General features: G+C 44.3%; 1 protein-coding gene across 1 annotated transcript in view; it reads left to right on the forward strand.

Annotated features, from left to right (window-relative positions):
- Positions 1 to 1,105: 1,105 nt before the first annotated feature.
- The window catches only part of IFFO2 (intermediate filament family orphan 2), a 39,530-nt gene continuing 26,636 nt past the window's right edge, over positions 1,106 to 13,999 (forward strand). Inside the window, exon 1 of the mRNA XM_074924765.1 lies at positions 1,106 to 1,954. Coding sequence (XP_074780866.1) covers positions 1,335 to 1,954 — 620 coding nt within the window. The 5' untranslated portion in view covers positions 1,106 to 1,334. The remainder of the gene's footprint in view (positions 1,955 to 13,999) is intronic.

The following is a 13,999-nucleotide window of genomic DNA, read 5'->3' on the forward strand; positions in this document are numbered from 1 at the left end:
TGCCCCGATGATCAAGGTATTAAAGGTGTTTTTTTCTAGCAACCTCAGCGATGAACACAGGTTAGTCTACATAAACTGTGGCTAAAGGGTTTTTGTGCTCGCTGAATGATAATCTTTTCAGGTGTTTCTTTGAGTCACCCTTTTAATAAAGTACCTCCACCCAGTACATTTTTTTTTTTTTTCCGGGATGTGCTGGGAAAACGCGGGTTTGTAACACATTAACAGAGCCCTTTGAAGTGCTGAGCAGGGCTCGCAGGTGCTGATGGAGTTGCTGCTGCCTGTGCAGTTTGACATAAATATTGCCCTGTGTAGTTTAAGATAAATATTACCTGGCAAAGCAGCCTGTTTTTATTTCAAAAACTATTTGAGCGAATAGTGTTACTACAGCTTTACACCAGTGTTGCTGGGGCTTTGGTTGCTCACAAAGCATCACTCCAACCCGTGGCAGTGCAACAGAGTAATCACATAATTCAATTAAACAATATCCTTTGATTGCCGAGTGGCTCAGAGGTCCAGGAGCAGCAGTTGGGAAACGCTTATTTAATGAGTTAATTGTTCTAATATTGACGTTGTTCAGCACTTAGGCAGGAATCTGCATTCGGATAACAAAATTCACCCCTTATAATTTAATCTGAGCAGTTAGGTGATGTCCCCGAGAGCCAAAAGCAGTGCTGCGGAGGGGGCGAGGAGCGTTTCACAGGGTGGGGCGGCGCGTCCTCATTTATTTTTCGATAGTTAATTAATGTGGGGGCACGCAGTCACCCCCCAAAATCACACCCGCCCCCCCCCCCCCCCGAGGCCTCGCTGGGGACACGTGGAGGCACAGGCCGCGCACATGCGGCAGCGGGGGGCGTGGCCTGCGGGAATGGGCGGGGGAAATGGGCGTGGTTATAGAGAAGGAGGCGTGGTGACGGGGAGGGGCGTGGCTATGTGGAAAGGCGCGGCCTGCGTGAGGGGCGTGGCCCGGATGGGAGGCGTGGCCTGTCGTTGGGGGCGGGGCCCGGCGGCCGCGCTGCCCACAGCCGCTGGCGCCGGGGGCGCGGTGAGGCGGGGCCGGGCCCGCCCCGCCCCGCCCCGCCCCGCCCCGGCGGCCGCTCAGTGCCCGGGCAGCGGCGGCAGCCGCAGGAGCGTGAGGAGGCGGCGGCCCCGGTGCCGGTTCTCGTTCCCCCCTTCTCTCCCCCCTCCTTTCCCTCTTCTCTCCTCCGCGCCCGCCCCGCAGCGGCCCGCGCGCTCCCGCCGCGGCCGCTCCGCCTCGGCGACCGTTAAACGCCGCTTCCGGCCGCCCCCCGCCCTCTCCCCTCACCGTCCCCCGGGGCTGCGGCGGCCGCCGGGCGATGAACTCGCTGCTCTTCGGGGAGATGGCCCGCGCCTTCGCCCCCGGCGCGGCGGCCGCCTCCTGCCCGCTGGGGCCCGGCGGTGGCGGCGGCCCCGCGGCAGCGGCTGCGGCGGGGGGGGGCCCGCCGGTAACGGCGGCTCTTCGTAACGACCTGGGCTCCAACATCCACCTGCTGAAGGGGCTGAACGTGCGGTTCCGTTGCTTCCTGGCCAAGGTCCACGAGCTGGAGCGGCGCAACCGGCTGCTGGAGAAGCAGCTGGCGGCCCAGCAGAGCGAGCGCGACCGCCGCCTGCGCTACAAAACCTTCTCCCGCGACCAGGCCGTGCAGACCGACTGCGGGACCCCCCCGCTGCTGCCGCCGCCGGGCCCCGGCCACGGCCCGGCCGCCGCTCCGCTCGCCTCGCCGCCCCACTACAGCCGCTTGCCCGGTACCATCTGGAGCTACACCCAGGTGCGACGGACCGGGGGCGGCGGCTTGGAGACGGTGCAGGGGCCCGGGGTCTCTTGGATCCATCCGGACGGCGTCGGGGTCCAGATCGACACCATCACCCCCGAGATCCGCGCCCTCTACAACGTGCTGGCCAAAGTCAAGCGGGAGCGGGATGAGTATAAGAGAAAGTGAGCGGCTGCGGGGGGGCCGGGAGCCTGCGGGGAGGGGGGGGGGATGCGGGCCGCCCGCTCCTGCAGTGCGGGGAAACGGGCGAGTCCCTTCTCGGGGCCCGGGGAGCATCTGAGGGGACCCTTGGGGACGTGGGGACAGGGCTCCCTCCCCCCCGGAGGATGCTCCCGGGATGCTCCCGTGGGTTTAGGAGAGGCTGTGCCTCGGGAGGAGGGGGATGCACCTCGGCTCAGCGTGTAGAAAATTGTGGGGTCCTTCCCTGGGAGGTTGGAGAGCCTTGATCTTTAAAAGGAGCATTGTCAGCTTGACTTGAAAAAATAATTAAAAAAAAAAATCCTTTTTGGAGAAAGAAAATAATCTGTTATTAATATTGCATTGCATAGTTACTCCTAAATTTAGCTTGCCTTCATTTTCTGGACTAATCACTCCAGTAGTCGATTCCGTGTGCCAGCTCTCCGAAATTAGCTCAGTGCTGCAATATTTGGGTTGCAAATACTGCAGGGGAAGGTTTGTAATCCAAGATGTTTTTCTGAAAACAAAAATCCCTAACGATAACCTTTGTAAACCCCGGTAATCTGGATGTTTCTCTTAGCCCGTTGGGGAAGCCCTGGGTTTTTAAATGGTGTTTTTCTCGCCCCGGTGATGGATAGAGATCCCTTCGGTTTGTTGTATTTGCCTGCCCAGCATAGCTGTGACAGAGATGGAGGCCAGAGGAAAAAAAAAAAAGGTAGTTGGGATTCTGCAGGGAGATTCCTGCATTGTCTGAGGAGCTGCCTGTCCTTTGGGGCTGGTGTGGGCACTCCCGTTTGGAGTTTTGTCATCTTTAGGCTTAAAATGTGTTTCCTCCTTTCTCAGCCTTAGGTTTATTTACTTATTTTTTTCTGCAGAACAAATTTAATCCTTTTTTTTCTTTCTTTCTTTTTGGAGGCAGATGGCATTTCTTAGCTCTGTGGCCTGTGAAGCGTAGCTGAATTTCTTCTGTCCAGGGTAACAGGACTGCAGTGTGCTCTTTGCATACCTCCAGTCATCAGCTTTTATAACAGACCTCTTGTGAATTAGCTCGGATTAGAGAGATTTTCTAGGCAGGCACATCAGTTCAAGTAGTAATTTTTGGCCTATTTGTGATCTAAAGTACTGTCTGCTTTCAGTGCATCTTCCTAAAGCTCACATGCCTTGGTTGCTCGGGACTTTATGGCTGGAACACCTACTGAATCTGGGTGGAAAAAGATATTGGCCTCTTTTTTTCGGTCTAGAATAGTAGATGCCATCATGGCACGGCATTGTTTTTGTTTTTATGGTTAGTACCAAGGAGATGTGAGTAGTGGTGCTTCAGAGGAAGTTCTGCTTGGTTAAGGAAGATGTGTGGTGAGTGTGGGTTATGTCGCCAAAAGTTGGGGATACTTCTTCTTTTTAATGGATATGTGATTTATTTTTTCCTCTTAGGGAAGAGGAGACTTCTGGGCCAGCTAGGTTCTGTCTTTCTACTGATACACAGTTGATTCTGTCTATTCTGCTTTCACTCATGTGTGTACAGAAAATTGTCACCCCAGAGTCTGTGTTGAGGTGTGACTGCTTGCACACTCATGGGGATTGCCTAAACCAAAAAAAAATTCAGTGGAGCGAAGGGGACCTCTTTGTAGGCAATTACAAATCTTGTTCTCGCCACCCTTCCTGCTCTTGAAACAAGTTTTTCTCCTGACACTTGAAAATAAAATTTGATTAAAATATATCAACATGTATCACACTAGTATTGTATCTGCAGTGTGTCTTTTATGGTGGGTTCATTACTATGTAATTGGAATGATTATTCCACTCCGCTGTGACCTTCAGCCATCAGATGCACAGCACACGTTGAGCTTTTGGGGTAGATTGGCTTTTTCATTTGTGGCCTTGAGCACACTCTTGCATGCTTGCGGAGTAATACTGTGCTGCTTTAAATTTAATTCTTGCAGTCAGAGTAGATCGGTCGATTCGATTTCATTATCATGAGCTAGTGGGGTGTTGCAGTGTTTGTCAGCAATCCTGTAGACTGGTACCAGTTGTTTGTTTTTGCAGGGAAGGGATTCTCTGTCATGACAGGTTTGTGTGTACATCTGTGTGTGTAAATACGCCCGTTGGGTTTATCTTATCTTGCTGTGAACCTTTTGATGATCGAGTTTTATTTAGGGAAATGAGCTCCAAGTGGGAAATAAGCCTTGTGCCCGTCTCCTGGAGGTGCTGTTAGGGCCTGCAGAAAGTTAGGCGCACGCACAAGTTTCTAACACAGACTTGTGATCTTGCAGAGCTGCGCCTGTCCGCGCCCAGGCCGATGGGCAGCCCCTGCCCCTCGCAGGCAGGTGGTCCCTCGCCGTGGCACCGCTCCAGCTCGCAGAGAGCTTTGTGCTGGAAACACCGTGTGTGCAAGATGTACCAGAATGCTTTTTATAGACTGTTGTGGATGTTTCACACCAAGAAAATAACTGGTTTTGCTGAACTCGAGAACCAGCAGAACACAGCAGCCTTTTTTGAAGCAGTCAGGCCTTGAAACCTGACTGATAACCCACCAACTCCATCTGCAAGACTGCTTCGAGAGATAGAGATACTTTACATTTATTTCCTAAAACAATTGAGGCTTTTTTCCTTTCCAGGATGACGGCTTGATTAAGGAGGTCACAGCTAGCAGACATTTCTTGTTTGGAATATTTGGCTACCAGGAAAATGCTGGGCAGATGATTACATTGCTAAGTCAGTGAATACTGCTGAAGTGAATACTCAGTTTCAAAGAAATATAGCTCCTGTGTGATGTGTTTGTTGTTGAAGACACAAACCCGTTGATGTCGTACTTGTGAATTGAAAAATGCAGTGGTAGAATTCAGAGGTGAAATAATCCCTTTTTTTTTTTTACCTTTATTTCGAAGGTAGCTTTCCTGCTACTCAAAAATAATAGTGGAAGACCATCTAAAATGCTCTTTCCAATGAAATTCTGCCTGTGTAGTTTTTGGGATTACCAATGGCTTCATTTTAGGAAAATGATGTTCAACTCCTTTGTTCCATTCCCCAAACTCATTTTTCTTGGACATCCTAACACAAGAAACTGGAGTTCTGAGGTCTAGAAAATATTAGTCCATAGCCAGTAGAGCTCCTAGATCGTATTTTACCCAGGCTTTTGTTTGTATCTGAAGTACAAATGAGAAAATGTTCCTCTGCAGGAGACTGGCAGATATTTCAGACCAAAATTGCCTTTTTTTTTTTTCCCCCCAGATGATGTTATTTCACACAAATGGTATATACATTTGAATCTTTTTCTATTTAACACATTATCTTAATTTTATAATATTTTTTTAGTAATGATCATGATTTTACATATGGATTATGACTTCAGCTGTGGGAGTTAGCAATTGGAAGAGAATTACAGGAAAAAATAACTTTAATTTTCTTTAGGGTTTTTTTTTTTCCAACTGTACTAGCATTTGCAAGAGCTTTTGGCCATAGATCTGGTTCCAAATCCTTTGTAACTTTTTTTCTGTTACTACCCTTTTAACAAAAGGATTTTGCAGTCAAACTAGCTCAAAATAAAATTAATTTGGGGGTAGTTATCTAAAAATGGATGTAAAGCCTCAGATTTTGTAAATTGAAACATAGAGGTAAAGTGTTTTGTTTTTTTTTCAAAAATCAGCCATACTGCTTCACCTCCTTTGAGGTGAGCCTACATAGTTGTGGGTTTTTAATGATCAGTGTTTGAACCCTGGATCTATCTATCCCTCCATCCGTGGGTACCCAGCTTCGCGAAGGGGGATAAGCAGGTTTAATTGCAGGCATGTGACTGTGCCGCTGCCCCGTGAGGGTCTTTGGGTGACTCTGATCTGTTTAAGTTATTTAGAAGAAAAATCTGCTTTCTGAAGAGCAGCTGGGGATGTGAAAGTGGCACAGTCAGTTGTTAGGTAACTGCCCGTCCCTGGTACGTGTGTGCTTTGGGTCCTTCGTTTAGGCTTCAGGCAGCTGAGCTGAATGGGACATCTCGGATGAAGGATGGTGCCCCGTGTTTCTGTTGGTAAATGTGCACCCGGGTATTTAAATCTACTTCGTCATGGGAAAGGGAAAACAAATGTGCTCCCCTCAGTTAGCCAAGTTCCATTGCCAGTCGAGGCTGAAGGGCTGACGGTCTGTCTTGGGGCTGAGGCAGGCCGAACGTGTGCCTGTGGAACATGCAGGGCAGCGATGCCGAGGGCACCGCACAGACCTGGCAAGAGGCGGCTCCTTCGGGCGAGGTGTCTCACCTTTTGGCTTCCAGACCAGCACAGAGATCTCCCTTGAAGATCTGAAGCTCATCGATGTGTGTGATGACAGTCAAATACTGCTGCGTGTGGCCAGCGAGAGGCTGCTGACTTGGTGAAAACCTTCTGCAGTCATTCCCTCTGCTCCTTTTTTTTTTTTTTTTTTTTTCTGTTAGCTGCAAGAAGGCTGCTGATCTGTCTGTGGAGAGCTTTAGTCTGAACACTTGAATAGATTTGTATATTATGATTTCAAAATTGTTCTTAATTGGTGCAGATATTGAGTCTGCCAGATGTTAGTCGTCTTTTCCAGCAAAGACTTAACTATTACTAAGAGTTGAACTGGAAATAATTGTTTTACCTCAGGATGGTATTTCATTTGGAAGATTAATAAAGTCCACTTGAAAAAGAGATTATCTTAAATTTGCTGCAGCTGGAAAGGACAAAGATTATCATTGTCAAAGGCAATGCGCGTCAAAACTAACTGGATCTCGTTTTTTTAGAGAAGGGAACTTAATAAAAATGTGCTTAAGATAAGCCCTGAAGGAATGTCTGAAAACTTTTAAAGCTAAAATATCAGTGGTAACAAGATGCAAATGTTACGCATAGACCCAATAAAAAACAAATATTTTTTTTTTATGCCTATAGAAGAATGTAACCAGCATGCTATACTTCTCTCTGTGTTTCAATTGGTTACAGAGCTGGTAATAATGCAGTCTCTGTGTAAAGCCATATATATATATATTAAATTCTGTTATTTCTGCTTTGCTTTTTATGTTTGAAAGGGGTAGTTGTGTTTCAACGTGGCTTTTCACTGAAATTTAGTGTTCCTTACTGCTTCCAAAGCAGCCATGCAGCCTGGTATTAGAGATTTTTAGATACTCCTTATAATATGTGAAGTTTGATGTTAAATGCTCACCCCGGTGAAACCTGAGACTCAGTATTGAAAACAGTTTTTTACTTAACACTGAGAAGAAATACGTTTTCTTTTTGAGGAACGGATAAAATTGTCTCAAGTGAAAAAACTTGGCCATCTAACAAAAATATACACCCCTTGTAATTGTTGGTTGGAAAGCTGTACTGCTTGAAGCTGTGCAAATTAAGCACTATAAGAATAATGTTTGTTTGGGTGTCAGCCTTTTTTTTTTTTTTTAAATGATGCCACCTTTGCTTCTAAAATGCCGCTGCAAAGACATGCGGTTACGATGTACACAAATATCTGGAGCACTCGAACAAATCGCCGATTTACTTATTTTTTTTCCGTAGTATAGCTAGAAACTGAGACTTCTGGGTTGTGGTGATGTAGGAGAGTTTTGGAAGGAGAGGAGGACATTTCTCTTTGATCCTGCTTTCTAACGGTGCTCCACAGTGGGACTGGGGCTGTACTTTGTTAAATATTTAAGTAGATAAATCTCTGTGTGTGCCTTACTTAAACTGGCTTGTAATGGGAGCAACCAGGGGGGGCTAAGATATGTCGTGACTAATTTGAAATAGCTGTCTTAGCTGTGCAAGTTACCTATTTATTCTGAACTTTATCTTTGGCTAACTATTAACTCTGAATTCTAATTAAAATAATGAATTTGCAGATGAACGAGATTGGATGTGGTGGAGAGAAAAATCGTGGTTAAGAGTTTCAGAGAGACTTGGGCCAAGATCTGTGCCATATTCTTCAAAGAGCAGCTTCCTCTGTTGCAAAGGAACCACAGGACTTTCTGTGTATATTTTGAATTTACCTTTTGATTCCTCCTGTGACTCATGGTGGGAAAGCTTTGGACTTTCTGAAGGCCAAAACCTAGACTTTCAGAGCACAGCTTAAGCCTTGAGTAGGTCTGTGAGCAAAAACCCCCCAAATACCTCTGATCTTAAACCCAAATAATCTCCGAAGACCCTCACAATTTAGGTCTGAGATGAAAACAAACACAGAAACAAGTTATTTCTAGCTCTTCATCATCTGTAATCATAGGCTTTCATTGCAGTAATGCAGTTTGAGTGCTGGGCTTGTAGCTAAAGAAAGCATTGAACCCACGTACAGCTCAACAGCTGCTTTTTTGTGGTTAAGGTTTTGTGGTGATGCTCTGCCAGGTCTTATGTTGGCTTCCTGTGTATTCTCTTCTGTGACTAAACTTTTTTTTTTTTAGTTTGCTTGAAATATTCACCGGATGTTGTTCTTTATGGTTAAGTCTCCATTTTAATGTTTAAGAACAGCTTTTTTTTTTTGTACAAGAAAGGGATTTTTTTTTTCCAGTTTGGTCTTTTAAAAAAAAAGTTTTAAAACTTTACAGTATGTATTTGTACTCTGTTTAGTCTAACTGAAGCTCATCTACAGCCTTGTGACCTCACCAAACTAAATATTATCTTATTCCCAGAACCCTGAACTGATAAGTAATAAATGGTAATAAAAGGTAATAAATAGGACGAGACTGATGTTGCTTAGTGAACAAGGCACAGGGAAATGGTATAGTGCATGGCCGTGCTTTTAAACCAAACTCTGTTGTGCTCTACCCCACCATATGCCTGGATTCTGTAGGGAGTTTTACTGTCTCTACTTCTGTTTTGTGTGAGTGCTCTCTGCCTCCTTTCACGTGCTGGTATTATCCTGGTGGCATTTTTCTGAAGTTTCTATGCATGTACCTCCCATCCTTGCATCTGAAGTGAAGGAACTTGCCTCCACTTTACTATATGTTTACAATAGGGGGCAAAGATAAGATCGCTATAGTATGGTGGTAGCTTGGACACAGGGATAGATTATTGAATTTCAAATATATTGTTAAAATGCCTTGGTTTAGGGTTAGAGGTGAATGATCTAGAGAAGCCTGTGCCTGTAGACTCAGGAGGAGTCATTTAGGAGGGTCTGGTTTGGCTTTGCTGAAGAAATCGGTCATGTGTATGGTGTTTCAGAATCCCTAGTCTAGAAACAGTTCTTATCAGATCTTTCTGCTTTAAGGTAGGGTTGAAAAAAGCTGAGGTGATCTAGCAGTGCCTGCTCGCGTGTTGCTTGGATTGGACGGGTCGTGCTAGATGTTTGTGAAAACGTCAGGATGATTTGGTGCCTTTTTTTCTGGGACTGCTGCAGAAAGTGGCACCTGGGAGGCATATGTTTTTACCATGATTGGATTAACAAGGTGCTTAGTTTCAAAAGCCTTTTAAAAATGAAATTATTAGCATTTGTTTAAAAAAAACACACCAAACCTTAAACTGTGTGGGAATCTTGTTTTATTTACCGTGAGTGGTGTTGATCCATGTACAAAAAATGACATCAACTCAGCCTCTGGATCTACTTCAATAAGAAGAGCATCAGGATTGTTGGGAGAGAATGGTGCTCTGTGCCCATTAATGATGCGTCCTGCTTGTTAATGACACAGAACATGGACTGGTTGCATTGTTACTGTGTGAAAGTGAATCACAGATGATGCATTTCTTCAGGCTTTTGTTCAAGCATTTCCACACTCGTAACTCATCTACACGTGACTTGATGGTTACGGGACTCAATTTGGAAGCGTTCTGCTGGACTCGATGTATCCTGCTTCCCCCAAAGGTTGTTAATTTGAATCCCCTTCCAAGGACTGAAGCTAGTCACGTCTGCTTTCTGTGTCATGGCTTCAAAAATAAGCCCGCTGCTGCGTTTTGGAGCTTGTTCTCACTGGAGAAATGTTCAGTTGTTCCTTCTTTGGCTCTTTCTGTCTGGAAACCACCAACGTGCATTGCTTTAGAGAAGGATTTTAGCCGTGTGTGATCAGACGGATGGCTTGCATTGCTGCTGTTAGTAAAGGGGCTCCAAGTTTAATCTTCAATCTGATGCTAATTTCAGTGGATTTATTCTGAATTTGCACTGAAATACAATCGAAAGCAAAACTTGGCATTACAGCCTGAGCCTAAATTCCATGTAACTGCACAAATCTCTTGGTGCTGTGACAAGCCAAATGTTTTGATTTCCCATCTTGAATGGTTTCACGAATCTGAACAGAAATCACAAAGCTTTTGTGAACAGGTAGACTTCAGATAAAGTTCTGTATTACAAACCTAGTTTTGTTTGCTTTGAAATGTGTGGGGGTTTTGAATATGTAAGCAGAGATCAGCATTGGTTGAAAGACAGGACAGCTCACAGACCCTACTAAAAAGAGGAGGAATTAACCTAGTCCTCTTTATGTGGGCAAGAAAACTTATTAATTTACAATGGCTCATTAACACAGAGAACAGAGATGTTGAAGGAGGTGGTGATGTGTAATAGGATTGGATCCCCCTTTACCCTTAAATACAGGAGATGTGTTTAGTCTATGCAGTGACTCATTCTGGCATTAGAGATCAAAGGGATCCTGGCTCAGTATTTATTCCAAATCGGTGGTTTCAGTGGAAAATATATTTATGTCTGTGGATTCTTACAGGTAAAATTTGTCCTCATGTCTCTGAGGGGAGAAAATAGAACTATGTCGTCTTTTTATTTTTTTTTTTTAAATGAAGCTTTCTCTGATACAGAGAACAGAATTTAAATTTACAGGCCCATGTCTGTTCAGTCATAGAAGTCAAGCCCTGACAAGTCAAATCTGTTAAAAAGACTGGGTATTGGTGTAACTTTACCTAATTCTGTAGAGTGGCATGGGTGCCTTAATTCTGAATCATAATGGGAATATTTTAATATTTATATTTAATATTTCAAAAAGTTGTTGTCACTACAACAGCTACAAGAAAATTCCCCTCTTGCAGGGGAATCTTTATTTCTCCCTCTAAACTTTTTAGGAAGGCATTGACCATATGCTGAAGGATTGGGCAGCCTGGCTTCTGCTCCTAACTCTTCTACCGAGATTTTTCCCAAATGAATATACCATAATCACCTCACCTTTGACTGTTTCTGTCATCCATATGGTTTTGAAACCCCTATTTTATTTTATTTTTTCTTTAAGGGGAGAAAAAGAGCATGCAAAGCACTTAAGAACTCCTTAATGCCCTGGAAAATGTTTTTCCACTAATCTGTATTCTTAACCAGAGTGTAGAACTGCCGGTTGTCAGTGGGATACCAGCTTTTCTTGTTAAAAGGGACAAAGTGACCCTGGGAATGAAGTCCCACTTGCAGAGATGCTGTACAGAAATTTATCCTTTCAAGAATGGCTATGGGACGTAAGTAAGCTCATTTTGTGATAACTATCCCTGAAGGACAGCAAGCTCCTGGTGGCAGCATGTGATGAATCTGCACATAAACCTGTTTTCCTTCATAGCTTCTCTTCCCCTTTTGGGCATTAGATCCTTCTATCCATTTATATGCAATGCAGTCAGACTCTTCCCTGTTAGGTTTCAATGGCTGGAAGGAATTTACTGTCTTATTTACTTATTATTTTACGTGGGAGGCTGTAGGAGCCTTGCAGTCCTCATGTCAAGGTAGACCTTACTGCTAGTACTGTGAACTAGGTGGTGATGCACTGAACTCCTGTCAGCTTTGTTTCGGCTCTGAAAGAGGTGTCATCCTCTTTCGAACACACAGCCTTTTTCTTCAGCGTTCAGTGAAGCATTAATTACAGCCTGATCTTTCTCCTGTAAAACTCACAATGTGCTACAGCTCTAGAGCCATCAGCAGGGATTTATTCCCCATGGTGAGCTAGTATGTCTCTGTCCTGGAGTGGGCTTCGATTTAGGTGGGGTTTGGGTCCATGACTCAGCCCAATTGTCCCGTAATTGTAGGGCAGTCGAGAGGCAGGGGAATGAGGTCACTGCTCCTTGGCTTTGGCATTTTGCATTAAAACCCAAGCTTGGAACTCTCGTGCTGTCCATCTCTTCCCCTCCATAAATAGCACAGGGTTGCTACTGCCAGTAGTTTTATACCCCCCCACTAGTAACAATTTGCAGTGTTTTGGACTGCCTTAAAATTGGATTTCATTTGTGAAAATGGTAACTTCAATTTTCTTTGCAGCAGCTGGCAAACAGAGCTTGCTCCCTTTCATAGACTAGATGAGGCTTCGGTAGGTCTGGACTAGCATCTTCAAGGATATTCCAGTGTGGGCCAGTGTTCATCAAGTTTTTTTTCATTGTTTGCCTGTGAATTCAAGTACTAAACAATTACATTCTTGGGAATTTATGCCAGCGAGACAGCGAAAACAACTATATTTGTGTGAATTTAAGACTCATCTGCCTTTGTATAAATATTTTTAAATGCTTAATCTTGAATTTTATATCCTCCTAGCTGTCATCTTTATTAATTGGCTTCCATCTAAATGGCGTAGTACCATGGTTTAATGATAATTCTGTGAAGGCTAGTCACCATAATTAACTAGGAATACTGAACTATATTAATCTGCCCATTGTACTAGAAGTGATTAAAGCAGCTTAAACAGAGTGAGCATTCTTCTATTTCTTGAAGGACCGACCCTGTGAGGAGTACTGTGTATTTCCTCAAGTGTCAGAGGAGAGTCTTTGAAGAGCGGTTTATTTCTTAACCTTTGTTAATACTTGTGTTCTCTTGATACGGCACATAAATGCTGCGCTTAAATATATTTACCTTTACAAAGGTAATAAAACTCTTAAAATGTAGATAAGATAATGGACATGTAGGAGCACTATTGGGAGACTTTGCTACATGCTAGTATCCCACCTACCTTCCTGACTCTTGAAAGCAGATAAGCATTATCTCCTTTAATAAACAGTTTCCTTGGTCTTGAATAGGTTCAGTAAAAGTATTTAGTATTGCGTCAGAGATTAAGACGACTTCTACCTCTCAGTTTTTGAGGCTGATGGAGGGGAGATGGAGATAAACCTAAACAAGGTAAGGAGAGCAGCGAGCCCTTCAGCCGCAACTTGTAATTATTCTTGGCATTTCGGGCTGAAGAACTGCAGAAGTGAATGAAAATGTTGTGTTAATACATTCCAGCAGGATCGCTGGTTCCTTTCCACAGAAGAGTAATCCCAGTCTGTTATTGCTTGGTTTTATCAGAGCCTTTCAGAATTAGTTTGAGGTGATAACAGCAGGGTGGTTATGACGAGGCTAGCGAAGGGAATGGCTGTACATAGACGGCATTTACTCATGAAATCATTAAGTCAAATGAAGACCTTTTATGAGAGGATGTTAAAATACCAGTGTTTTGAATTTAGTACAGGTTACATTCTAACAGCTAAGCTTACCTAGCTGAACACTGAACTACACAGTTGGGTATTTCTTTACAGAAATGGAGCAGTTTTTCCCCGAAATGGAAGATCTCCCTTAATACTGAAATGAGAGAAGATGGGAATATCTGTTGAAAAGGAGGTGGGGTTTATGTGTTAGATTGCAGTAGGTGTTGAAAATAGTGCTGTCTCTTTTTTTTTTTTTTTTTTGTGGAGTGACTTATTTTTCTTTTAAGGTCACCAAGCCAGCCCAAATGCAACACATGCTATTTAGTCTGAGGTATTCTTGAAAGGAATTCTTCACAAAGGCTATCAGTTTAACTTTTTTTTTTTTTTTCAGCTGTGGAAAATAGGCAGACATTCTTGGGTTTCTCTCCAGAGTAATTCTGAGCTTTATGCTGGCTACTGTGCCAGCCCCTCCTCATGAGAGATCTAGCTGGGGATTCATTTGGTGAACCTCAACTTGAAGCCCCCAGACTCAACACGAGTGTAAATGTTCCAGTGCCAGAAAATCCTGCTCCCTTTGGAGAACAGGAGGCCCACAGTGCAAGAGCAATGCTCAAAACATCCAGGTTTTCCTCTTCATAGCAGATTGCCATGTAGTCATAAGGCAGTTCTGAAAAGAAATTATCCTCACCCTACATGGGGAAAAATTTCCTGTAGTTAAAAGCCTGCTAGATTACTGCTCCTAGAGCTGTGATGTAAGAA

This window comes from Athene noctua, chromosome 22 (genome assembly GCF_965140245.1).
Source record: "Athene noctua chromosome 22, bAthNoc1.hap1.1, whole genome shotgun sequence".
In the NCBI taxonomy this organism is placed as follows: domain Eukaryota; kingdom Metazoa; phylum Chordata; class Aves; order Strigiformes; family Strigidae; genus Athene; species Athene noctua.